This window comes from Pleurodeles waltl, chromosome 4_2 (genome assembly GCF_031143425.1).
Source record: "Pleurodeles waltl isolate 20211129_DDA chromosome 4_2, aPleWal1.hap1.20221129, whole genome shotgun sequence".
NCBI lineage: Eukaryota > Metazoa > Chordata > Amphibia > Caudata > Salamandridae > Pleurodeles > Pleurodeles waltl.
In genome coordinates this window covers 493,733,482-493,759,431 of record NC_090443.1, presented here as the reverse complement: position 1 = coordinate 493,759,431, position 25,950 = coordinate 493,733,482, and the positions used below count along the sequence as shown (strand labels likewise).

Below are 25,950 nucleotides of genomic sequence, written 5' to 3'. Positions count from 1 at the left end.
AAGGTTGACCATGCCATCGTTCGTCTCTTCATTGGTCTAGTCCCTGGCAGTACTTAATGACTACAGGAGACACGTAGAAAGCAGCTTGTGAGCTTAAATGTGGGCCTAGCGAGTTCTTGTGAGCTAAAAGTTACACATGGGGTGCTGATAATGGGTTTAAAAATGCTACCTTTGACCAGTTCTGTTGGCTTGAATGCTACTTAACTGTCCTTTAAGCACATTTAAACTATTATTGCTAGCCTTTTCAGGACTTTTTAGGAGAGTGTCCAACATGCTCTATTAATCTTTTATTATTGTTTTATTTTTGTGGTGTTTTATAAGAGCCTCTCGTTCCTGATATATACAGAACTCATGCCTATCCCTTAAGGCAGACCACGACTACAGCAAAGTCCCCTTACTAGAAGCACACAAATGTTCAGAGGCTTCATACCTGGATCTTGCTACTGATTCTTTGACGTGAGGATCTCAAGAGTCATATAGGCGAAGGCTTACAGGTGCAGTGTATCGAAATAGTACATATCGATCTTTTATGGCCTCAGTGACAGAACTTGGGAATGTGAACTGCTGTTTTATAGGAAGGCTAAGTGAAGTCTAACACCCTGCCTTACGCCATTCCCTCAACTTAGGTTTATAAAACCTGCTGCTTTTTCACAAAACAGCCTTTAAAGCCATCATACATAAAATGACGTTGTTCCCCAATGGCTGATAAAATGATCAGCTTGGAATTTCTGCTTGGGAAGTACATTTTCAGTTTCCTTTCGACGTTTAAGGCAAAAGGCCTGCAGCTGTTACCACGTTGCTTTAAGCCACATCCCATCACTGCTACCCCCTCTGAAAGGTGGGGCCATACACAACTCCTTGGGCTGTGCACTTGTCAGCATTCGAGAGCAGTGCTGCCTTGGATACAGCACCAGAGGTATACTGCCAAGTCCAAAGAGTGAGGGTGGAGGTATATTTCACGCCCAGGCGGGCTGTGTGCTGCCCTTGCCCAATGGTTACCAAAACGTCAACAGTAAAACAGACTGTGAGATAAGTGTGACTAGAAGCATGGTGCATGAGTGCTTCATAATATTATTCTACTAGTGAGTCTGCCTGTCCGAAGGGGGCGCCAAGTGGGGTTGCGCTGCAAACAGAATGCAGGTGTCTCGGCAGAACCTTCTCCCTGTGCAGTGGGATTAGCAGCAGCAGCTGGTACCCTTTGAAAGTGGTGGGGCAAATGAAATGCCCCACCTCTTGCCAAAAAAACAAAAAAAAACACCCCCTCCAAAACCCCAAAGTAAACAACCCCTCCCTCCAAAAGCCCAAACCATAGCACAACCACTACACGTACATGCATTACACACTGGAAGTGTTGCTCTTTCATGTGAAAGTGATAGGATGTTTGTAAACATTAAGAACACAGTTAGAATATTTAATACAAAACTGAACTCATCAAAGACGAGTTTGATATTTGTTGCAAAAGGATATTAAAATCAATTTAATGCAGGTTAGATTTTAAAAAATGGGGTAGCTCAGAATATGTACAAACATGCAAAAAGATTCTGTCTTTCCTATAATTACCTAAAGCATGGAAAAATAAACTTATTGCCTAAAATATCTCCTTTCTCCTTATCACCGGTCATCTGAAAAGAACAGGGCAGAAGGGAGAAAAACATACTTTGTGTTCATTTTTTAAAGTGCAGCTTTAATTATACTGTTACTTGCCTTTGCGGATGTGGAGTCTAATTCAAAATGACAAGATATAGGTTGTAAGGACGATTAAATGCCATTCTCCGTGAGATTTAGTTAATGTCGACTGGGGTCCAATTTTCTTGGCACACTGAGCACTTTCTGTTTAAATCCGTGCGATCTAAATTAAATGTATACCAGCCTGATCCTTGCATAGCACAGTGCCTGCTTCGGTATCCTGTGAATTCCATCACAGGCATTTGAACTAAAACGCCAGGACCCACCACAAGAAAGCAAGCCTGGGATGCTGTTCTATTAACTTTCAGCTGACGCTGTCAGCGGCTCTTCTGAGCAAAGCTTGCTTGTGAGATTGTCGGATTAGCCCATCAGTCGTGCTGGCATTAGCATTCAGCACACACGTCAACCAAAGCCAGCCTCCCGATAGAGTCTTTTCCCAGTAACTCCTTGTCAGCCAAAGCATCAGCGAGCAATTGATTCCACGCGGAGGCTGCGCAGTGTCACGTTTACAACCGAGATTGCACCTGCGCTTCGTTGTTATCCTTCACTTGGGAAACTCTTGTAAAGAAGACCGGCGGACAAAACGCCTGCCATTGATGTCCCTAATTTATTTGTGTCGCCACCCCAGCTAGTTTTTGTATTTCTCTTTCATTCTGAATGTTTTTATTTCAGGGAGGCTCGCGGATAATCGGATTTAATTTACCAAGGTCTGGCAGAGCTTCGGCTAGCACGGGGTGTCTGGTTTCACGTGAGGCCGGCGACGGAGGCAAGAGCACGGGGCCCAGCTATGGTGGAGAAGCTGGCACTGCGGCCGAGCCCATGCCAGCCATACAAGATAACTTCACCCATGGCCTTGGACACCCCTGATCTAGCTGGAGTAGACGGAAGTGGGATCAAGGAATCCCCCGGGGCTCATCACGTCAGTCAAACTCTTGTGCACGTCATACAGGGAAAGCGACAGAAGAAACAACCTATGGATCGCAGTTTTGGTAAGAGCAAAATGACTAGCCTGTGGGACGTGACAGGAATTTTCACTGTTAAGAAGACAGGTGTAAAGACGAAGACTGCAAGGAAGGCAGCTGGATGATGGGAAGTCCAAATCGAAAAAACAAGCATAAGAAAACTACTAGGTTTCACCTCTGAAAGGCTTTAGCCAACATTTTGACTTTGCCAATGCTTGTTGCCAATGCTAAGCATCATTGGCAACGAGAAGAAAATGGTTGTTGTTGGCAACAACTCGATAAAGGGTGGAGCGGGAGAAGAGTCAATGCCACTAAGCTGTGGGGTGGAACAGGCAAACTGAAGGGGGGAAGAGAAGCCATGCGGAATGGAGGAGGAATACCCTCTCTGGGGCAGCAATACAGAGAAGCCAGCGGGCATTGATGGGAGTGGTGGGAGCATCACAGGGAACACATACACGCCTATGGAGTGCTGAAAGAAAAAACTGAAAATGTAGTTCATTGGTGACAGCCGGGGATGGATACAACTCAACCAACCAAAGCATGGTGAAGAAGTGTTGTGTCAGCGAAGTGACAAAAAGTAGATGGTGCGCCATTGAATAAGAAGCAAACGAATGAGAATGACAAGAAAACCAATGAGCTGGACGAGACGTAGCTGGTTTGTTGATTACTAATGCATTGTGAAGTAGTGTTCTTTAAAGAGGTGCCTATTTAGCTTTTTCTTAGCTTGGGTAGTGTTGGGGCAGTCCTAATGCATATGGGGATGTACATTCAGATCTTGGGTGCATAGATGGGAAAGGCCTCATGTGTAAGTACCATTATTGTACACAATAGGTTTTTTAATAACAGACAGTCAAAGAGAAAACATATTTTATTTTTAGATACATAAGTTGAAAGAGAAAGCAAAGGGAGGCACATTAAACTAAAAAGAGACTGAAAGCTGACTGATGCCTGGAAACGCAACTTGGCTTGCTGTTGTTACACATGACCCTAACAACCAGGGCCCGCCACGCCGCCACAAGCTGCTGCCAGAAGTCTTATGCAGCTCTGTAGTCAGAAGACAACAGTAGGTCAAGCAAACCCAGTGAAGTCTTTCATATATCAAACAACAGATCCTCCTATTGGTTTCACTAAAGGACACCTTCGTTTTTTTTATTCCTCATATCTTTTTACCCACAAGACACTTTTTGTCACTTTTGTCCCTGTCTCTCAGGGCTCATTTTCGACTGTCTTACTCACAAGAATCTGTATAGAGTATTTTGCAACACAGCAGCAGGCTCATCTTCATGCAGCGTTTTAGTCTCAGAAGGCTAAGTGTAGGTGGACCCAATTATTGGGAGTTTTTTTGCCAAGCTGGTTCTGAGTTCATAACATACATTACTGCCTATAGGCAGAGGATCACCTGGTAAGTGTACAGCTTTCCTTCTGGCCTAACTCTGCCATACTTTGCAGCAGTTACTTCACTCCATATCCCATTGGGAATTCAAGTTGGTTAACTCTGCCCTATATTGCCTATCTCATGTGGGACCAAGGCGAGCAACACTTGCACTTCCCTATTATGCTTATTTCTGCCCTAATAGGCTTGTCTTTGCCTAACATTCCTGTCTCATTTGGCATTTTCTGCTCTTCTTAATCTACTAACCTTCCAAGATCAATCTACCTCCGCCCTACCCATTACTGCCCGGTCCTGAGACCCGCCTACCATGCATTGGCCAGTTGGTTTACCAGGCATGTGAGCTGTGACTTACAAAGTGTGTACCATTTAATACCCAGACCTTCCTAACAAGACCAACTCACCCTTTCGAAGTTGGAAGCCCAATCAATCTACCGTTACCCTATTCTGTTTGTTCAGTTCAGACCTCCTCATCTCCACCCCCCACTGTCTCTTCTTGTTCGGGTCCACAGTGGCCTATCCTTTCTGTTCATCTGACAGCTCAGGCACTTGCTACTTGCCCCCTTGGTTTCTACGCAGGCCTACTTCTGCTCTACCTGCCTGTCCTTGGTGGGAGCAAGACTGGTGTGCCTCCACCCTAGCTCTCCTATCCCTACTGGGTGCCAGGCAGTGATACTTCTTTCTGTCCTGCCTGTCCATGTTAATACCCAAGTAAGTCTACATCTACCCTACCAGGCCTGTCCTTGTTCGGTGCCAAGACAGCCGTGCCTCTCTCTTAGCCACTTTGTACCCACGAAGGGCTGTCTAAGCCTCACCCAGTCTGTTTCTTAGGGTGCCCTGGCAGGTCCCACGAAAACATTAAGGAGCTGAGGGAGGTTCCCAGCAAAAGGTGAACTTAAAATCTCCACATTAAGGACGCTTCTGAAATGGCAAAGGGGTTTTTAAGCCGAATAGCGTGCTATAATGAAGGAATTAAGCAAGCCACCCCCTGCTGTGTAATTGGCAGGGAGGAGAGCCCCAGCCCTGGGAAGGAGAGATAAAGAGGGCCGTGGAAAGGGTTTCTTTGACTAGCTGTAGATCTGTGTGCTTGTTCAGCTGGTGCCTCTCTGATAAGAGGCTTGTCTGAGATAAAAGTGTGCAGTGGATTGAGGCACGCAGCTTGAAAGAGTCAGGGCACAGAAAAGGGTAGGAGACTTGCCGCGTTCCTGTGCATTTTAGTAGCTTCCCAACCCGAGGCGCCCAGTCCTCTCTCCCCACTAGAGCCCCTGATCCTCTCCTTTCACGCTCCTCCGGCGCCCAGAGGTGTGGCCGTCAGCTGTCCCAGACTCCTTGCGCAGTGCGTCACCCTCGGCTGCAAGTGGCCACGCCAAAACGGCTCTAGGCTCACCAGGCGTCTGCAGATACTTATGAAGCCACCGTGGATCGTGGAGACGGCGTGCTTACTACGCAGTCATGCGTTGTCTGAATGACACGTTTTTATTACCCTTCCCGGCCTATGATGTTATATAGCTAGACCAAGAGATAGACTGAGGAGGGTGATTGGACAAAAGGTCAGGGAGGCACACACTAATTTACGGCCTGAATTAGACTTTGGTTTGAGGTTACTCTATCACAAACATGATGGATGTCCCTTCCGTCTTATTACAAATGGATTATAGCCTATGGCATTCTTAATAAGACGGGAGGTATATCTGTCACGTTTATGACAGAGTAACCCTTCAGACAAACTCTAAATTGGGACCATAAGCTTTTGGTTTTTTTTTTGCTGGTGGAAAGCCCTGGCAATAATTTTTTGGATTTTAGTATTTATAAAAGGTGTTTCCCAATCAGGTTGTATTTTATGTACTTCTTTTTTTCTAGAGGAAACTAATTTTTGGACACTAGTACTTCTGTTTTGTCATCAGACTTTGATCCAGAGAAAGATAGCAATACAGTGACAAAGGAAGAACAAGGGATGAAAAATAAACTTGCAAGAAAGGGATGAGGAGACATGAAGTGTACAATGGTGAAATAAAAAGGATGCAGTGGAATCAAGACTGGGCACCCTTGGTATTTGACAACGGGCATTTGGCAGGTTTGGAGTTGGGTTCCTAAGAAAAACTCTGGGCCCCTGTGCTCACTTTAAAAACCTGAAGTACTGCACATACTTCTCAAAGATATGACTCCAGATGATGAGAACATAGTTCACTGAAGTGGAACATATTATGTGTTACAGTTCTTCATTTTATGTGTTCTATAAAACATCCTACATGTCTTCTTATTGTCAGCTGAGCGTTGGTGGGTTGAGGTAATCAGCAAAATAACAGGCAGAGCTCTCAGTTATAGTGATGAGATTGGTGTCTGAGCCCATTTTTTGGGATAAAAGACTGATTCTGCAGTGTAGATCTTTGGGCGTTAAAGTCTTGGCTGAACAGTGTTCTTCTGGTGTTAATAATATTTTGTTTGACTGTGATGTCAGAGTTGGAACTAAGCAGAGTGATCAGAGCTGGAGGCCCAGCATCTGGAACAATGTTCCTTTATGCTTGTTGTATTTGATTTTAGTCTTGAAGGCTGTCAAGAATTGGCAAGGGCTTTAGAAGAGTGTTTTTAATATTTGCCTCATATGCCACGCTAACAAAGTCTTGTGCACAGTCATAAATATTTTCAGTTTTAGACTCTATTGTAGTGGAAGCCAATGAAGACCATTTGGCTGTTTGTAGCATGAACTTGGGTAATTGCATAGTGCACTATAAGGCGTCTAAGATAGCAGCACCACTTAAAGTTCTCCTCTCGTGGAGAAGCATGAAGAGAATTCTGTTGGAGCTGATGACTTTTCTGCACTCATACTGAGCGCCCTACCCAGGGGCCTGGTATGCATAACACAAACAAACCCATAACTGTTCTGATAACAAGAGGTTTTTGGCTTTCACAAACACATGATTCCCATCATCCTTTGGAAATCGTCCAGTGACTTAAGATGTTCAACTTTTTATATTTTTAAAGCAACTGATATCATAGATATGAGCTCCATCATACATAAATGGTGAATTCTCATATATGTCCACTGGCACTGGACTTGATTCTTTCAGGCTAAGCTTATGAAATTCAATAAAAATGATCAGTTCTTCTTCTATGCGTTTAATAGTTATATTTGCAGAACTAAAACAAGGCTTAGTTACAGTTGGAAAGAGCCCACAGCTATTTGCCTCTTTGTTTTTCAAGCCTGCTTTATGGATTGCAGAAAGTGTTATCCTTTGTGTCCGCGCCTGGTGAGGCTTGCTTCATGAGCCCCTGCTTGTCAGCGGCATTTGCATTGAGGAAGCTCCTCACGTTGCAGCTCTAAAATGGCAGCCAAATTCTAAAATGGCTGTAAAGAATCCAACAAAAGCAGAACACATCAGCCAGGAACGTTTACTTCTTCATCCATTACACTCTAAGTAACTAGCAAACTAAATTTCCTGCTCTGAATTTCAGTTGGGGTCCCTCTGAAAAGCAATTAAGTGAAAAAGGCAGTCATAGTTATTGGTGATGGTCACTTGCAAACTCTTTTAAATGGCACCGGTTTTGGGGCTTGAGTTGTTCTTTTTGTCTACAAACATTGTTTTATTTTTCTTCTGCCATTTTTCTGTGCCAGGCTGATGACTGTCCGAGTCATGTTATTGGCAGAGAACTGCCCAGTGCATTTGAAAATATAATGTATGGAGATGGACAGAATGTAATATGCTTTTTACTATTATTGTTGAGTGTAGGGGGGTGGCATGACTTGCGAGAGGGGAAGCATCTCTCCTCCCGTCCTTTCCCCTCGCTCAACAATGGTAATAAATAGCATACCATCCTTGGAGCCTCTGCATATATATGGTTTATGTTGCAGCATTTTTATTGATGTGTATTTGTTTCAACACAGTTTTTTTTAACCAGAACCAGGATCAAAGGTGTTAAATTTGTGCAGTAAAGTAAAATCACATTGCTACTATTATAGTGTTCTTTCTATGCGTAAAGTAATTGTTACATCTTTTGTACATCTGTGAAGTAATAAAAACTGTTTATCTTGTGTCTCATTTGCTATTCTGTGATAAAAAAAACTTGAATTTGACCCTGCACTGCCCTAATGTGCAGATGTTTATTTATAAGTACAGTTGTTTTAAATAGCGTGTTATTGAGGTCCATTTATTAGGTCTCGCCTTCAGACAGGTTTTAGCTGTCCCTATGCGAAAACCTCTTCTAGACCATACCAAAAATGTACAGTGGGCTTAGAGCTGTTGTGAGGTTATTTTACCATCATTTTATGGGCATGTTATTTTAGCTACAGACCTGCAGCTTGTGCCCTTTAGCCTAGAAAAAAATTCATTTAATTATTTTAGCAGAAGCCTCATTCTGTGGCGATGTTTTTTTCTTTTATCTGTTGTTCGCTCTGCCTTGAAAATTGTTTCATTTCTTAGCACAACTTCTCTGTGCTTGCTCAAGGCTGTACAATATAATGTTGGTACAAAGCAGAACATCACATTCCCTATTGTTTCATGGAAACATACATATTCTTAAGTTAGGGCGTTATTCTCAGAACATCAGCTGTTCTATTATAAAACACCTCTCTGAACCATATACGTTAGAGGGAAATTCCAGCCAGAAGTTACCATCACATGGTGCCGATTCATTGCAGCTGTCTGCTGAGACAAAACATATTTTCTTCCTATATGGAAGAAGACTCGGTAGTCCAGCAGCCCTCTTCGCGACTACCATATTCAAGTATGGTTTCTTCCGAAGGTGTCCTGAAGGACGGATTAGGGCTAATACTGCTGTGCTTCTATTTAGAACCTTAGCGGTATAGGCAGGAATTCTAAATCCTAGCATTGTAACATTATGATGGGACTTTTCTTATGTTTCACTTTTTTCGTCTCCTCTTTGCTATTATCATGGTTCATTATCCTAATCATTGCAATACATGCCTTTTTATCTAGGATGCAGTTCATTCAATAAAATTAATTGAACCAAGTTCTGCTTCTGTTTGTCTTTGCATGCATGAGACGAAGGTAACTGAGAGAAAAGGGGTAAGATCTATTCCACCACGATTTCCCTAAGAGATCAGAATGTCATGCTCACAGCTGCCACAAATCACTTCTGCTCTTGAGTACTGGTGAGGTACTGCTAGCTGGTCTCTAGTGTTTGTTAGACCTCTTAACATAGCACTCACAATCCTTTTAATTGGATGGCTTGTTTCTTTCGATTGGTCACATTTAGGAAACTACTTATTTATTTTTGAATTAAGCACTCCATGAAAGTGCATGTGTTTCCTTACTCTTGTCAGGTGATGCTTCCCTCCTCAAACTGCCCTAGCCCATTGCTTCCCTTTCACTTACCTCCCTGGATTCTGCACCATGTGTGGTACATCTGATTTTTTTACAAGGGCCCAGGAGCTGCCATTTGCTACGGGGCCACTCAGCTTTCTCGCTTCCCTCACTCCCTGTTGCTTGCCTCCCACCCACCGCCAACCCACTCCAGCAACCAGCCCCCCCAACTACATTAATTTATTTATTTGCTGCTGGGTTGTCCTGTAATATGAAAACGTTTTCACACAATTTTTTTTTTTTTTTTAATTACCTATATAAGTGCTATCCGCGATCTTGAATCAGTAAATACAAAGAAAAGAGAATGGCATCCACATTGTTCCATATGCATATAGTGTGGCCACACCTGGCAACAGCATCACTGCACCTTTCCCCACTTTTTTCTTAACTGATGCTGCACAGTATGGGCAAAAAGAATTGACAATCCCAGTAGGTGAACAAGGCACAACCTAATTAATGGCTTTGCCACTGCTTGTTTTCACCACCCTCTGACCCTAGTTTGTATTGAAATTAAGGTTTTTTGCGCGAGAAAAATGATCTGGAGGTTCAAGTTAACTCTCAAAAGAGGTCAGACCTCCTAAACCTCTTGATTGCTTTATCCAGGCAGACATGGGTCAGGAAATTATAGACCTGGGAAAGTTTTACATCCCTCATAAAGATTATTGAAAGTTGGTCTATAACTAGCCAATGCTTGGCCCCTGGAGTGTTAAACATCTATGCCAGGTCTTTGCCTAGATCCACTTGGCTCTTTTGATTGAGTAGCGGGTCGAAAGGTGACACTGCATTGTTTTGTTGGGATGCTGTGCATTATGAATGCAATAGTGAGCGGGGCTTATTAGCTTCCTTGAATTCATAGCAGCAACTGGGGTTGAGTAGACAAGGCCTAGTTTTAGAAATGGAGGTGTGAAAGGTGGTGCCAAAGAGAAGATATCGCAGTTATAAATATTAAAGGTGACTTCAGCAAGAGCTATTTATTTTTTCAAAAAATCAGATACAGTGTGGCACCAGTATTGGACCTCACCCTCATGGCAGTGGTCGGAAAAAGTGACAGGTTGTCACAATACAACCTTAGGGTGAATGGAGAACATGACTCAGACCCGACAACACATGGCAGAATACCTGGTAATCTGTCTGTGGCCTTGAGGGGTTTCTGGCAGGTGTTGGGCCCTGAGTGCACAGACTACCACAAGGGCTTCCAGCTTTGTCATAACAACCAAACAGTTCATTACATCTGATTAGTGGAGTAGAGTTGAGCTTGTTAGGTAAGACTCCCCCTACTGCCTAGCACTTCGGAGGTGTTTCCTACAGTTTATACCTCCCCTGCTGTCTCTCACATTCAGCAAATGCTCCATGCACAGTCAGTAGCTGACTGGTAAGGCTATAGTGAGACTTAAAAATTGTTTTGCCTGATATATTGGTCATTATAGCTCATTTGTTTTTAACCTTATTTTCTTCTCCTTGTAAATTGGTATATTCCCTACTTCGCCTGCTATGTCAAATTCCCTATTCGCCTTGTGATGTTAGAGACTGTTTCTAGTTAGAATGTTGATGTGAGGAACTGGAGAAGGTCTGAGGAGAGAAGAGAGGTTGTGGCATAATGGCCTGAGCTGCTGACTTTGGAGATGAGGAACCAGTTTCGAGTCTTGGCAAGGGCTCAACATCCTGTGATTCTGGGCAAATCACTTAATAGCCCCGTGCCTACCAAAAACATGGATGTGTAATGTAACTGGTGCTGTTATAAAGTGCTCCAATAACTTTGGGTCAAGTTTACACTATATAGACCTGCAAAAAAAGAACTTAATGGGATATTTGTAAAGACTAAATTAAATGTCTTATACATCCTCTGGAGCTGTTTCTTCATGGGTAATGAGGACCAAGTGAGCGTGCAGGAGACAGCCAATTTGCCTTCTCTCCTGGCTATTAATTTTCCTTTTGCTCCTCTCACCACATCCTGTCAGATGAGTCACTTCGTACTGTTGAACCATTGGACTAATGTTTCTAGGAAGCTACTCACGCTACTGGAGTATCATGTAGGATTCTATAGTGTGCTGTTTTTTTCTGATAGTACCCTGGTTTAGATTACAGTAACATTTCCAATTGCTTGTAGTGGAAACATTTCGGATCCTGCATGAGTCATACAATCCTTTACTCTCCTCAAATCTTTCAACTTTATCAAGACTTTAAAAGCACCAGGATTCTTTCCCAAAAGATAGTGAAACCTTACTGGATGATTCAGATCACCAACTCTTGTCTGTTTAGTCATTTGTGTGAGACTATTATTACCAGCTTTTAGAACTATAATTCATGCTTAATTGCTCACCGGGAATACATTGGTGTAAATGACTCATCAAAGGTGATCGCTTTGTACCTTAACATTTGACCTGGTCATCTGTACAAATCAGTACCTCTTAACGTCAATCCTGTTGTGTTCAACTTGCTTTTTTTGTGTTAGGTGAGAACTGATTACTTCAGCTTTGGTGGCACATTGCATCCTTAAGAGTATGTCTGCACCTGCTTGCTTTTATCACATGAGGGATCTGCAACACGCAGGAATTGCTCCAGACGGCGCAAATGTCTTGGGACCTCAAGCGATGTTTAAGCCTGCAAGCTGAGCTTCCCTCCAACTGTATCACTGTGAGCAGCAGCTTTGAAGATTACCGTGGAGCCAGGCTATATTTCTGCTTTCCGCTTCCTTCACCATTACCACCTTCACCAACTATGCAGGACATACCTTACTGCCCTGCTTGCTGCTGCCCTCCTATGCAGTACTGTGCAGGACAGAAGCGTGTAAAAACCCATCCTTTATTTTGATTTTTTTTTTTATCTTCCTTATGCACTTTCATAGAAAGAGGACTCAACCCTCTCTTTTCAACCTCACATTGTCATGCTCCATAAAGTCGAGACCAATCTTTTGTATTAACCAAGGAAAACAAAGGTTTCTACTCTTTGATTTTCATGCCCTTTTTTTTAGAAGAACTCAATTTTCTCTATAGGATTATTATTTATAGAAAGTATGCAGCAATTTCATATTCTTTATGCCTTAATTTACCTTGCAGTTTTAGGTAATATTTAGTTCTGTTCTTCACAGATGAGAGTATTATATGACTAAATAAACTATGGGGGTCATTACACCATTGGCAGGCGGCAACCGCCGTCCGCAGAGTTGTAAACGCCGTGCGGCCGCCAATGCGGCCGCACTCCGCGGTGCTCATAATGACATTCCTGCTGGGCCGGCGGGGATGTGGGCCGCAACATGGGAGCCGGCTCCAAATGGAGACGGCGGTGTTGCGGCCGTGCGACAGGTGCAGTTGCACCCGTCGCGCTTTTCTCTGTCTGCTATGCAGACAGTGAAAAGCTGCACAGGGCCCTGTCAGGGGGCCCCGCGACTCCCCGTACCGCCAGCTTTTTCCTGGCGGTTCAAACCACCAGGAAAAGGCTGGCGGTAGGGGGACTCGTAATCCCCTGGGCAGGGCTGCAAGCAGCGCTGCCCCTGCGGATTATCACCGGCGGGGCAAATGTGGCGGGAAACCGCCGGCCCCGGCGGTGTGTAGCGCCGCAGTCGTAATCCCCTCTGAAGCACCGCCAGTCTGTTGGAGGTGCTTCAGCCAAAACAGCCCTGGCGGTCTTGGACCGCCAAGGTTGTAATGAGGGCCTATATCTGCATTTCAAACTTTAGGATACTATATGCAACCTGTCCTGTTGTATAACATCTTTTTTCTTCCGTTGTGTGGATTTTACTCCCAACCCTTACTGTTGCAACTGGTATGTCCCAGCCTCCACTATTTTTAAAAAAATCTGTGAAACCTGTTCTTTAATGGAAAGAGTGGAGTAAGCATTTTCAGTCATTGTCTATTTCGGGAGAACATTTCTCACCATTATGCAAGCAACATATTGTTCTGCACAACGTAGGGATAACTTAGGGATCCATGGGAGGAAAGTCTTTGAATATCTAAATGGCCCAGTAATTTAGGAAGGAGAGGCGAATGAAGAACAACCTGATGTCTTTCTAGTAAAACTTGAAGAGCATTTTGGAGATAATCAGAATCTAGTCCTAGACATTCCCATCTGTTGGCTGAATGCAAGGAAAAGATGCAGTCACCAATTTATTGCTGTATTTAGAGAATTATCTAACACTGGTCAGTTTGGTGTTCTTTGTGATTCTCATAGTAAATAAAGATAAGTTGGTAAGGTACACTAAAAAAAGAATACAGGAAAAACCTTTAACCCGCAATCCCAGATGGTAGTGCAAAGTGTATCAAGTACATGGCTGAATAAGTTAAAAAAATCAGAATCACAATTGTAAATGAAATTAAGAATAACAAAAAAAGATGATGTACATGTGATAAGATTCTCAATTTAATACACCACAAGTACAAAAAGAAGCCACTGGCTTGGGATTTTCAGGTGTGATTACAATACACCCTTGGCAAACAGTCTGAATTGTCCTGCAAAAGGAAAAACTTGCAGAAAGTGTAATAATGATGTGAGCTACCCTACACGTGAAATCGAATTTGAAGGAAAACCACATCTATCTATGCTGATTCATGTTCTTGATTCTCACGATAAACATGGGAGTGTTCCAATATACTTTTACAGAGAAGGGATATGTTCTTCAATTGCTTGACATTCTTCCACATCGGCACAAAAAAGGCCCATTCCTTTAGAAGGTATGGTTAAAATGTGGATATATTTTAATGGTATGCATACCATTGGAAAAGTTTACATTGAAAAATGTGGCTCCAGTCTACCTGAGTGGAATAAAATTAAATCCTAACAGTATTGATCAAGTCCTTTTAATTGATAGATAGCTTACAGATGTGAATGTGTGTGAAAATTTCCCTGAATTATTTTCTAACAAGATAGGATTCTCCAAATCAAGGCTAATTCTAAGCCTGTTGTGCACAAAGTTTGCCATATTCCTTACTTAATGAAGGCACATTTATTGGAAGAACATCATAAGCTGATAGATCGAGCTAATATAGGGTCTATAGACAGATCAGAATGGTAGGCCCCAATAGTGATAACCACCAAAGCGGAAGGAAAGCAAATCTGTTTATGTGGATTTGAGAGACATTAACGGTAACATGTGGGCTGACATCTTTCCTTGACTCAGGATCAATGAAATGCTGAGCATGGTAGGCATAGCTTATTGCTTCAGAAGCTTAGACCTGTCCTCCGCTTACCACCCGGAAACATTGCTTCCTGAGTCTAAGGCCCTCATTTTAACTTTGGCGGGCGGCAAGTGACGCCCACCAAGATGAAACTGCCGCACTCTTGCGGTGTCTATTTGGAGATCCCTGCTGGGCCTCTATGGAGCCGGCGGCGGTGCGTCGGGTGCAGTTGCACCCGTCGCGCTTTTCACTGCCTGCTATGCAGACAGTGAAAAGCTCCATGGGGCCGTGGCAGGGGGCCCCTGCGACTCCCCTTTCCGCCAGCCTTTTCATGGCGGTTCATACCGCCATGAAAAGGCTGGTGGGAGGGGGACTCGTAATCCCCTGGGCAGCCTGGGGGATTACAACCGCCAGAACCAATGTGGCGGGAAACCGCCAGTCCTGGTGGTGCGACCGCAGCGCTTCTGCCGCGGTCATAATCCCATGTGAAGCACTGCCAGCCTGTTGGCGGTGCTTCCGTCAAAACAGCGCTAGCGGTCTTTGACCGCCAGAGTTGTAATGAGGGCCTAAGTGTTTAAACTCTTTTATTACTCCCTTTAAATCCTAAAGATTCTGCAGGATGTCTTCTGGGTTGGTCTGTGCGGTAGTGGTTTTTCATAGAATAATGCATCATCCTCTAGGAGAGTTATATAATGTTAATGTCCTCCAAAACAAAATCCTGATCTACAGTGTTTCTGAAAAAGAGCATAATGACTCCCTGCGAAATGTCTTTTAAATGTTATGTAAAGCAGGTTTTACCATGGAAAGGAGAAGTATATCAGAGGTGTTAGCTCAGATGACAATTTGGGTCACACATTTTCAAAAGATTGTATGAAACCAAAACTCAGTTTACTAGAGGCAGTAAAAGGTGTCTCACTACCCGGTTATAAAGATGAGCAAAGATCCTCCCTTGTGGCAGAATACAAGTCCAGATATGTACAAAACACTCTGTTTTGTCTTCTTCGATGTTTACTTAAAAGGGAACTCAAACTCAATTTTCTGGAAACCAGTATTGCCAGTCTGCCTTTGGCAATATTGCAGATGCCATCATTACAGTCCCCACACTGAGTCGGTTTGATGTAAACCCTAAAGCCACACTTACCACTGGTTCTAGTATAAAAGCATTGGGGGCTTCGACTTTCTCATTAAATAGAACACAACGAAGTAATAGCAGCCCCTGCTTCACACACACTAAACGAAACTGAATATAACTACTCCACATTAGAGGTAGAAGTACTGGCCTGCTTGTGGGCTATAAACCATTTTAAATGTTATGTTTGGGGTCTACACTTTATCCCATGTACGCACCACAATGCCCTAGCTTCTGTCCTTATGTCCAAGAATCTAGATCACTCTAAAACCTCACATTGCCAAATGGGTGATTGGATTGGAGAATTATCACTTTAAAATGGAGTATGTTTCGGGTGATTGCAAATTAGAGGTTGACTTCCTAACCTATCTGTCTCAATAACTGCAATGCTGGAATGTGAATGGAAAGAATGGTTAAAGAATTAAAACGTTCATGACAAAGTCAAAGATATAACTGGTAAGATTTGGGCATGAAAATACAATGAACTACCGAAGAAGCTAAATCCTTTTCGGAAGTCAGAGATGAATTCATTATTCTTGGAAACCATATACCAAGAGCAAATACATCTGTACATCCCATTAGGAACGAATTCCTGATCTGGCCCCTAAAGGTCACCTTGAAAGGAGCCCAACAAAAAGCAAAGCCAGAACCAAGTATTGGTTTCAAGGCATGGATACCATTATTGAAAGGAAAGTGAGGAACTGTCTGTAAATGACTGATAAATCTGAAGTCACTAAAGGGGTTAAATTATACACTGTGGATATTTCTGATAAAGCTTGAAAAAAGTTGGACATAACAGACCCAATACATTCACTCAGCTTCAGCAGTAAATGCATTTTCTCCTAATAATTTACACCCTGGGTGGGTTGTGACATGTATTGTACAACCACAAATGATGTCATAACTTTTTTGAGATTCTTTTCTTGTTGGAAGTATTCCTAACACTTTAGTCACAGACAATGGCGTACAGTTTATGTAAGACTAAATGAAAAGATTCCTGAGGAATTTATCCATACAACATCTTATCTTAGAACCACTTCATACTGTCCCAGTTGTAATAGTTTTATTGAAAGGATCGAGAGAATAGTAAAAGAATACCTTCAACAGGCATTGACTTCTAGGAAGCCCATTGAAATTCACCTACAAGACATGTTATGGTCTTATCAAACTACTCCAACTTGGCAACAGAAATATCCTTTTGTTTCTTTAAAGGCTAGACATCCAGGAACCAAGCTCACTCCCAACTGTTTGAATGACTCGAGATAAGGAGTAAAAGACCAGCATTGGTCCATTAGTGAATGGGTAGTTGTTAACATTTTCAGACTAAACAATGATGAATTCAGCAAATTATTGTCACTCATGAAAACTATAAAAATAAAATGCAACGTAGTCACCATGGAAGACGGCTGCACCTGGAGTAACGATAGATTGGTGTGTTGTCCTGTCACTTATGAGGACAAACATCCCAGTCTATCAAGGGAAATTAATGAATCTTCCATCTTCCCTTCAAGAGTTTCCAGAGATCACCTGAATCCTATATGGCACAAAGATTATGTAATGATTTAAGATGTGGTTTCCTCAGTCATCGTATTTGACCACACCGTATTTGTGTTCTGTGCAACATTGATGCCACCCTGAACTGAACCTTTGATTGGATACTGTTTGTTTCCTCGTCACTATTGCCCACTGTGGTAAATTTCCCTTTAGTAACATTTTTTCATCTCTCACCTTCCTTGGTAAATGCCTTTGGTATAAAGATGTGTTATGTTGGTCATTATTTCTTAGCCCATTTGTTTTTAACTTTCTCTTCTTGTCAATTCATACAATCCTTACCCCGGCTCTGTCATATTCTCTGTCCACCCTGTCTATTGGCAGTTAGAATGTTGATGTGAGGAACTGGAGAAGATCTGACTGCGGAGGGAAGCTTAGGAGGTGATTTGTAAAGCTTCAATTAAGCATCTTCTAAATCCTCTAGAGTTTCTTCATTTTCCTTTGGACATTCGTTCTCCTTTGACAGGACTGGTCCCCTTCTTGCTAGGTAGAGATGCAGGAAAGGCAGGTAAGGCATTGCCTAGCTTGTTCCTATTAGGAAGGAAATGGGTGTGTGTTGTGCTACAATTTGGACTTCATTATAGGTCTACTTAGCTCTTCAGAGTTGTTAGAATCACTGTCTAGAGTGGCTCTGTGCTATTACAGATTTGGAAGGAGCTGTGACATGTTTACGATTGTAATCAGCAAGAGGCACTTTTCAAGTTCATAACTGTTGTACTCACTCTGGGCCATTGATTTTGGGCAGGAATATTATGTGGTAACCTTCAAAGCGCTAGGTTGGCAGGAATTTTGTGTTTTGAGTCGGTCAGACTGCAAATATCCAGATGGCGACAAACAGCTCAGTTAAAAGGCATTGACAGATAAACATTGGCTCTGTGGAGGCAGTTTTGTCATGGAGGAGGTTGAGGTCCACTTTGGGCATATGTAGCTGACAACAGGGGCGCTCACTGCATAATACTGAAATCTGTGGCAAAAAATATTCCATTTGTTCTGTTTGGATCCCCATACCCTTATGGAGCGGGAACAGAGCCTGTTTGTTGGTGGGGTTATCTGCTTTGTAAAGTCACATGGCTGTACCTAAAAAATATTAGTAAATTCTCACCAAACAAGCAGTCTTGCCCTAAAGAGTAATGTCAGGTTACTCAGCAGAGAGAATGGGAGAAGTGCAAGACCACTTTCTTCCTGTTGCACTTTTCATTGCAGTACTTACAAGTATCAGCAAAGCCAGTTGGCTTTGTCTTTTAAAAGCAATGCAGTACTATTAGCTTGGCCAATTCTTTTTCCAATGCTGTCCCACGTTAGCAAAAATAATGCTTGTTTGCTGATGCTCCATATCACTTAAACACTTTGCATGCATGCAGCTCTTCTGACTACTGTGGCAAAGCATGATGACGTTGCCATTTTTTAGGTCACGCTTTCTAGACAGCGCTTGCGAGACAAATTGTGGCTTACCAAGAACATACCTGGTCTTGGAACCTACCCATTGCTAACCATTGGTTGGCTTTCCCATCATTCTGATTTACTTCTGTCTTATTTGTCTCCTAGCTTCTCAGTATTGTGTTTCGCTCCCCTGCTGTATTGTCTCTTTACAATCTATTTTGTTGGCTGGCATCTCTGTTTCCACTCACTGTTTTTTTAAGCACTACTTTTTGTGTTATGTATTCTGTGAGAGTGCTAGTATTTTCGACCTGTCTCCCTCATGTACCTCTCTACCGCTGCACTCCTTGTTGCTCTCTCTAACCAGTATGCTTCTCCCCAGTGCGTCCCTGTGCCCCATATATTGCTTTTTTCTCCACCTGCGCCCTCCTTCTTTCCACATTTTCCCACCCATGCCTCTGTATTGCTTTCCTCCGACCCTCATATTACTTCCGCTCCCTCTCCTGCCCTTCTTTGTTGCTTCTGCTTTCTGTGTTGCTCCTACCTTCGCCCACCCTCCCAATTGCATGTCCCCCGTGCCGCCCCAGTGTTGCTTACTTGTCTCATGTTGTGTCTGCATACCCACGCCCTCCTCAGTTTTGCTTATTTGTCCAGGCGCAGCTCCTCCGCTATGGCGGTGGAGCGTTGCCCCCCACCAGCAGCAGCAGTTCAAACCTTTTACAAAAAAATAATAATAAACTATGTTTATCATTGGTTTTTGGTAAATGGGGCATGGCCACAGGCTGCGACGAGCACTTAGGAAGAGTGCACAGCACTCCCCCTCTCTGCGCATGTATGTTTGGCCGTCCGTCTCGGGCTGGCCAAACACACATGCACAGTAGGCTCTCTCCAGCCCGGCACTTTGTTGCCGGGCTGGAGAGAGCAGGCATAGGCTCCCAGTCTGCCTGGGTGCTCCCAGCCAATCCTAACGCTGCTTTGAACAGTGTCAGGATTGGCCGCAGGGCAGGCTGGGAGCCCGTGCCTGCAGCCTGTCTGCAGGAGAGGAGCAGCCCTGTGGTAACCGCGGCAGCGGATGTAAGCTTTTTTAAAAAATGAATTCCCCCAATCCCCACACCCTTGCAACCGCGCGCGTGCCGCCGACCCCAATTTAGCACCGCAAGCTGCTCCTGTATTTGTCCCCTTGCACTTCCTGGTGTTTCTTCCACACCTTCTTATGGTGTTTTCGACCTTTCCTTTTGCTGCCATTCCTGCTTAAAAAAAACACTTTTGCATGTCATTTTTTTGTAGTTACCAATCCAATTTGGATTAGTAAATAAAGAGAAACAAGCATTGGCACAGCCAATAGGTTTCACCTTTGGGACCTTTTAAGTATTTAGCCAAGCAGTACATTATCCTGGGTGCTAGAACATCTACTGAATTAGGATAGGATGGCACATGACAATCCAATTAGATATTTTCAAGACAGTAAAGATTTTTTTTTATATATTAGGAGGACATAATCTTGGGAAATGCCTAGTTTTCAGGGGGCTGGAAGAGCATTTTAGGCGAAAGTGTCCCACATTAAGGTTTTTGGGCCCATATGAAGTGCGGAAAACTGAGGTGGTACTGTTATGGGCTTGTTCCTTTTCCCCTGACGGAACAAGTCTTAAGATATATTATTTTTTTAGAGAGCCAAAGCCACAAGTGCTTTGAAGCACACTAGTTTTTTCGTACCGTACCACCTGCGCACCTCTTTCAACATACCGGTTGCTGGTACCAGTGTCTTGGAACAGTGTTGCTTGTGGTACACGCACATCACGTGCGAGCCCGAGCACCGATTGCTAAGCTTTGCAGCAGTTTGCAAGCGCTGGTGATCACTGCAAGAGACGTTGATCTATCACTCGCAGCAATTTCGTAATTTTTAATGATTAGAACTCAAGCTCATCAAACCCATTCTGCATGGAGTGGGCTGTGCACCACACGTCAATCACTTCCACATGCATGCTAAAAATTACAGTCTACCATTTCACATACGGAACAACAGCACTAAAAATACAATCTTATAATACTAAAGTCTGACAAAGGAGAGCAATGTGCATTCAGCAGCTCACTGTTAAACCACAAAAAGCTCAGAGTCAGACTTTTGTCTTTTCACATAAGACTAATGACATCGTAAATTTTGATGATAATGGTTTCTATTGAAAGGGGCAAAAGATAATTTTGTTTGTGGTGTGCATTGCACACAATGAACAGTATTATTGCATTGCGTATGATGCCACCTATTTAAAATATAAACAGCTTCAAATCAATGTATTTTGTACTACGTACGGTATCATTTAATACCATGCAAACCAGAATATTTGCAGAACAAATCAAAAGCTTTGTCATCCTTTCGGCAGATTTGTCGGTAGCTGAGTAATTTAAAAGTTCTGAGGAACCATAGGGCGATGGCGAAGACTGCCAAGAAATGGATACTGGGAGTCTTTCAAGACAGGGTCGTTTAAGGCTGCAGTCTGCATTCAGGACTCATTCCATCACACCTAGCCTCAGACTGCAGTATTGAGATCTCCTCAGGAGTCAATAGGGCTTGAGAGCTAGTAAGCCCTTATTCATGGCGGGGATAATATTGGCAGGTTCCAGGTCTTTCTTACCTGTCGCGGAGAGAGCAACTCCACATGTTGGAGGGTGATAGTAGAAAGACATTCCCTGCGGTGGGTGATACTGTCCGGTACTTGTCTGTGGCTGGTTCCCTGTCGGGCCTTGCTTGTGGACGAGGAGAGCGCATCTCCTCGCATGGGTGATAGTGGCTCGCAGCGTGTCTTCCTGGATAGAGACGGGGCTGATTCCAGAGCTGACTTGAGATGAGGACAGATCCAAGAGCCGACTCCGCGATGCCAAGGCCACGACCAGTCTCTTCAGGAAGTGAGGCCAACAGCCAGCTTTCTAAACGAGGCCGAGAAGAGCACGGATTTATATTTATTAATTGCTTTGGTGACAAATTCCTTTCATATCATCACAAGAGAGGAGGAGAGGAAAACACTCAGCCTTCGCATTAATAATTCATCAGTTAACCGATCAAACCCACATGCCTCAAAACACTCATAAGTATTACCCTACAGAAATAGCATGAATAGAAAACAAGGAGACACGTACAAAACTTATTGGAAACATGCAACAAAATAAAAAATAAGATTGCCACATTAAAAAATATACATCTCAACAGAAGCTACAGTGAAAGGGGGAGTCAAAGTGAGGAAGCGCTCAGGTGAGCACCCGATGAAGAAAGGATTGTGGCTGTGATTAAAAGCAAAATCGAAACCAGATGGGAGGAGGGGCCATCCCACGCTGTATCAGAGGAAGCGTGATGTAGTGTGATGGCCAACAAAAATGTTCTTTTATTGAAACCACCTGTGCGGGAACTAAGCACAAAAGGGAGGGACATGTAGAAATATGCTCTATTGAAAAGGAAGCATTTCAGACAAGCACAACAAAGAACGAATGGCAAGAGTGGACATGGTTAAAAGACCACAGACTGAATAATACAGCATGTATTGCAGACAGCGCTGCGTGCTGCCTAGGCTCGACCTAAAAAAAGCACCCACATTATTTTGTAGGCGTGTGCATGTGTGGTGCATGCACCTATAAAATTAGACAGACTGCCACGTCAAAACCTTTTTTTTTTAAACTTTAACCATGCTGCACAGGAATGCTGTGTAGCCGGGGCTAACAACTGGCAAAGCCTATTGGCTTCGGTAATGCCTGTTTTATTTGCCATCCAAGAGTGGCCTATCAGCATATTGCAGCTTCCAGACCCTCCAAAAAATAAATACAAAGTAAAATATTTACAAACTAACACCTGAAGGAGGAGTCACAAAGCTTCTGGAGCAAAGGAGCTACAAAGGAATGGGTGTTAAACTAAAAAAAAAAGAAGCAAATGACAGTGGCAAAAGAATGGACTAGTCGTGAGGATGGGGTAAGCAATGGCAAGAAAGCTTGAGGGAAATTTAAAAAAGGAAGCAGCACAAAAGGGGGAGAAATAAACATTCACTCCCATGGACCACTAGATAAAAAAGAAAAATATGTAGCTCCCTGAATACACATAGTGGACGAACACATCGCCCAGTCAGAACAACGTGAAGAAAAAATGAGGAAGAGATAGGATAAACTAAGGACTATGACGAACACCATCAAACAAGAAGTAGGAAAATGAAAATGTGATAGAGAAGAAAGTCAACCATCAAACAAGAAGTAGGAAAATCACAGTCATACAATCAACAATCAAAAGTCCATTATATGCATATTTTGGTGTGTTACAGACAGTAGATCTTTGACAGCAGACAGCTAATGCTAGCGCAGTCATTAGACAGGACCTGAAAATTGGACTGACAGTCTCAATTTTCCATTAATTAGCAGCATATGGCTCAAGTGAGCTTGGGATCTTGGAGGTGGCATGGTGAGGTCGAACTGGGGAATCAAAGAGAAAATAAAAAAAAGCCAGTGTAGTCTTTCGAGCTGCTTAGGGCATTAGTCACTGCAACATGTAAACATGTAAAAGCTGTATTTTATTTGATTTATTTTATAAAGTCATACTAATTTTAAGCCATTCTGTGTTTTATTTCTTGTTAGAATCTGGACAGTCAGACAGTTCCAACCAGCAAGTAGATGCAGACATCAAACCACCTCCCAATGGTAAGTGTTATCCACTACTGCTGACTCCTGCATCCTGCCACTGCCCAACACAGAAGATAGGGTTACCCTGACTTAGACAGTGAGGAATACAAAATACACAAAATACTTGCAGCTTAAAGAGAGAACACACCTAACACCCAGGTAACGAAGCTCCTACAGCTTATAGACAGAGCAGAACCACGGCTTGGGTAGTAAGCCTCCTGCTGCTTTTAGCGAGATCAAAACTGGTAGTCTGGGTCACAAAGCTACAACAGCTCAGGGGTACAGATCTGCTACTGCTCAAAGAGTGGTTACTACAGCCTAAAGAAATGTCAGAGCAGTAGCTCAAAGTAAGAGAGCTGCCTCTACTTAAGAGTTCAGAATTCCAGCTCCTGCTGTTTAATTAGAGGTTAGAACTGGAGTTCTGAGATCTTTTTCCCTGCAGGATAGCCCACTGGCCATCGACGTCCAGCTTACCAGAGCATAGTGCGGTATTCTCCCATAGTTGCCTCGGTCCAGTCCGCTGTGAGGGCCGCCAAGCCCTACACAAGCCCAGCCATCCTGCCTGTGCAGTTGATCTACTTTGTGCCATTCCCCTGCAGCAGTTGGCTGGATACCCTGTGCGAGCCAATCTGCTTTAACAGTGTCATTGTATACCTAGTCCTCCGAGGCTTACAGGTTGTCATGAGGAAGGATGTGCTTTAGTGGTTCTTTACTTTTTGCACGGCACTGCATTTTTACACAAACGTCTTCTCCTCTCACACTGTACCAACATTGAAATCTAGCTAATAGATCTGAAGTTAGGTGCCAGCCTTTTGGCTTTGTCAATGCTTCAGGTTTTACCATGGTTTTTAGGCCCTTGCTCATACCAAAACAATACAATTGGTTAAAAGCAAAAATATGTTTGGTCCCAAAACCACACGCTGCTACAGTAGTCCTTGGCACTGAAGGGAACTGCTTTGTGTTTGGATGTGCTTCTTCTGAAGAAGCAGATTGCAATCACTTACAGTGGAGTTAGCAAGTGGTTGAAGTGGCCTGGAGAAAAAAAGGTAAATTATACTTATAATTTTAAAAAGATCTAGTCTAATGGCAGCAGCCAAAATAAATATATAGCCCAAAAGCCTGCTTGTCATGTTACTCTTGGCAAAGGTGCTGATTGGCCAAACAAAGAGTAGGACTCCAGGGCATAAGAGATATGACACACGGGCCTTTGCCATGCTCCATGCTGGAATCTAGAGAATGCAAAGGAAGCATGTTGGACCTGCCCTCCTCTGCAGAGTCACCCCCAAACTCTTTCCCTTCACTCCTCCTATTTTTTGCTGAATTTGCATTTGTTAGCTTTTTGACTCTGCACTTTACCACTGCTAACCAGTGCTAAAGTGCTTATGCTCACTCCTGTAAACATGGTAAAATTGGCTTGCCCAGATTGGCATACTTAATTTAATTGTAAGTCCCTAGTAAAGTGGTACACCATATATCTAGGGCTGGTAAATTAATTGCTACTAGTTGGGCTGTAGCACATATTGTGCCACCCACCTAAGTAGTCCCTTAATACCTTTCTCTGACCTGCCATTGCAGCCTGTGTACAGTTTTCGACCCGGCAAAATAAACCTTTTGCCAACCCTAAACCTACCTTTTTAATACATATGTCAATGATAAACAAGCCCATAGGGCAGAGTGCAGTGTATTTAAAACGCTGGACATACACTTTTACGTTTTATATGTCCAGGTTGGGAAAAACTCTCAGATTTGTTTTTCACAATTGCAAGGCCTACCTCTCTCGTAGGATAACATTAGGTTACCTTAGTACATTTGATAAGTGATATTTTTTTGGTTGGGAGCAGTTGGGAATATCTTGTTTTGAATCTGAGGAGTTGTAATCTCTTTAATGGTAAAGTCAGATTTTAAGTCACAGTCCTGAAGATGCCACATGTAGAAAGTCTGCATTTGTTTTTCATAACAATTTGGTGCCAATAGCCTGTTCCTGAGTCACATGACTAGATGTAGCTGGAAGTTGGCCTTGAAATAATTCCAAACAGTATCACAATAGAGCATCTGGGTGTTGTGGGGGGGGGGACATCCTGACTTAATTGGGGTGTGGGAGGTGTGGAGCTGTCACCTACCACACTTGCATTTCAAAGGCACTGGCCCAGCACATTCACAAAGGACTTCACACTGGCCAGTATTGTGTCCCATGACAAACTGGGACCAGGGCAGTGAGGCAAGAAATTCCACACACCTCTGTGAGGGGAAAACTCTAGTAACTTCTCCCAGTTCAAAAGAGATACCGGGTATAAAAATGGGACTATCAGGCCCACTCTTCAATAAGCTCCTAGGCCTGTATTACTACAGAAGAAGGATGTCCTTCTACCTGAGGCCTTCTCTGTCTGCTTAGAAGAAGATTTATTGTTATCTCTTTTGGGGTATAGGCATACTTGGTTGGAGAACGCAACCCTCCCACCTCGCAGCCTGGCAACAAAGTTTCTTCTCTGGCTTTACACTAAAATAGGTGTTGGTGCTGCAGATCAGACAGTAGGAGGTGCTGGGCTCGGGGGTGATGTGAATTAGAGCTGTGTTTGTGTCCCAGTATCGGAAAGCAAGAGGTCAAATTGAGCTGCCATAGTACAGCCGCCTCTGGAATAGCAGGGACAGCGAGTGCATTGCAAGAGCTGATTGTTGGTCCCAGTACTGTAATAGAGGGGTACAAGCAAAGGATTCTCAATTCATATGTCTTAGACCACAACATTTGAAAAGGACTGCTAGTTATTCTTATTAT

General features: G+C 43.3%; 1 protein-coding gene across 19 annotated transcripts in view; it reads left to right on the top strand.

Moving 5' to 3' along the window:
- Nucleotides 1-25,950, top strand: part of NFIX (nuclear factor I X) — a 1,024,880-nt gene that overhangs the window by 751,501 nt on the left and 247,429 nt on the right. For all 19 annotated transcript variants that reach the window (XM_069231933.1, XM_069231936.1, XM_069231932.1 and 16 more), the window contains one exon: nt 23,133-23,195. In XM_069231933.1, coding sequence (XP_069088034.1) covers nt 23,133-23,195 — 63 coding nt within the window. The remainder of the gene's footprint in view (nt 1-23,132; nt 23,196-25,950) is intronic.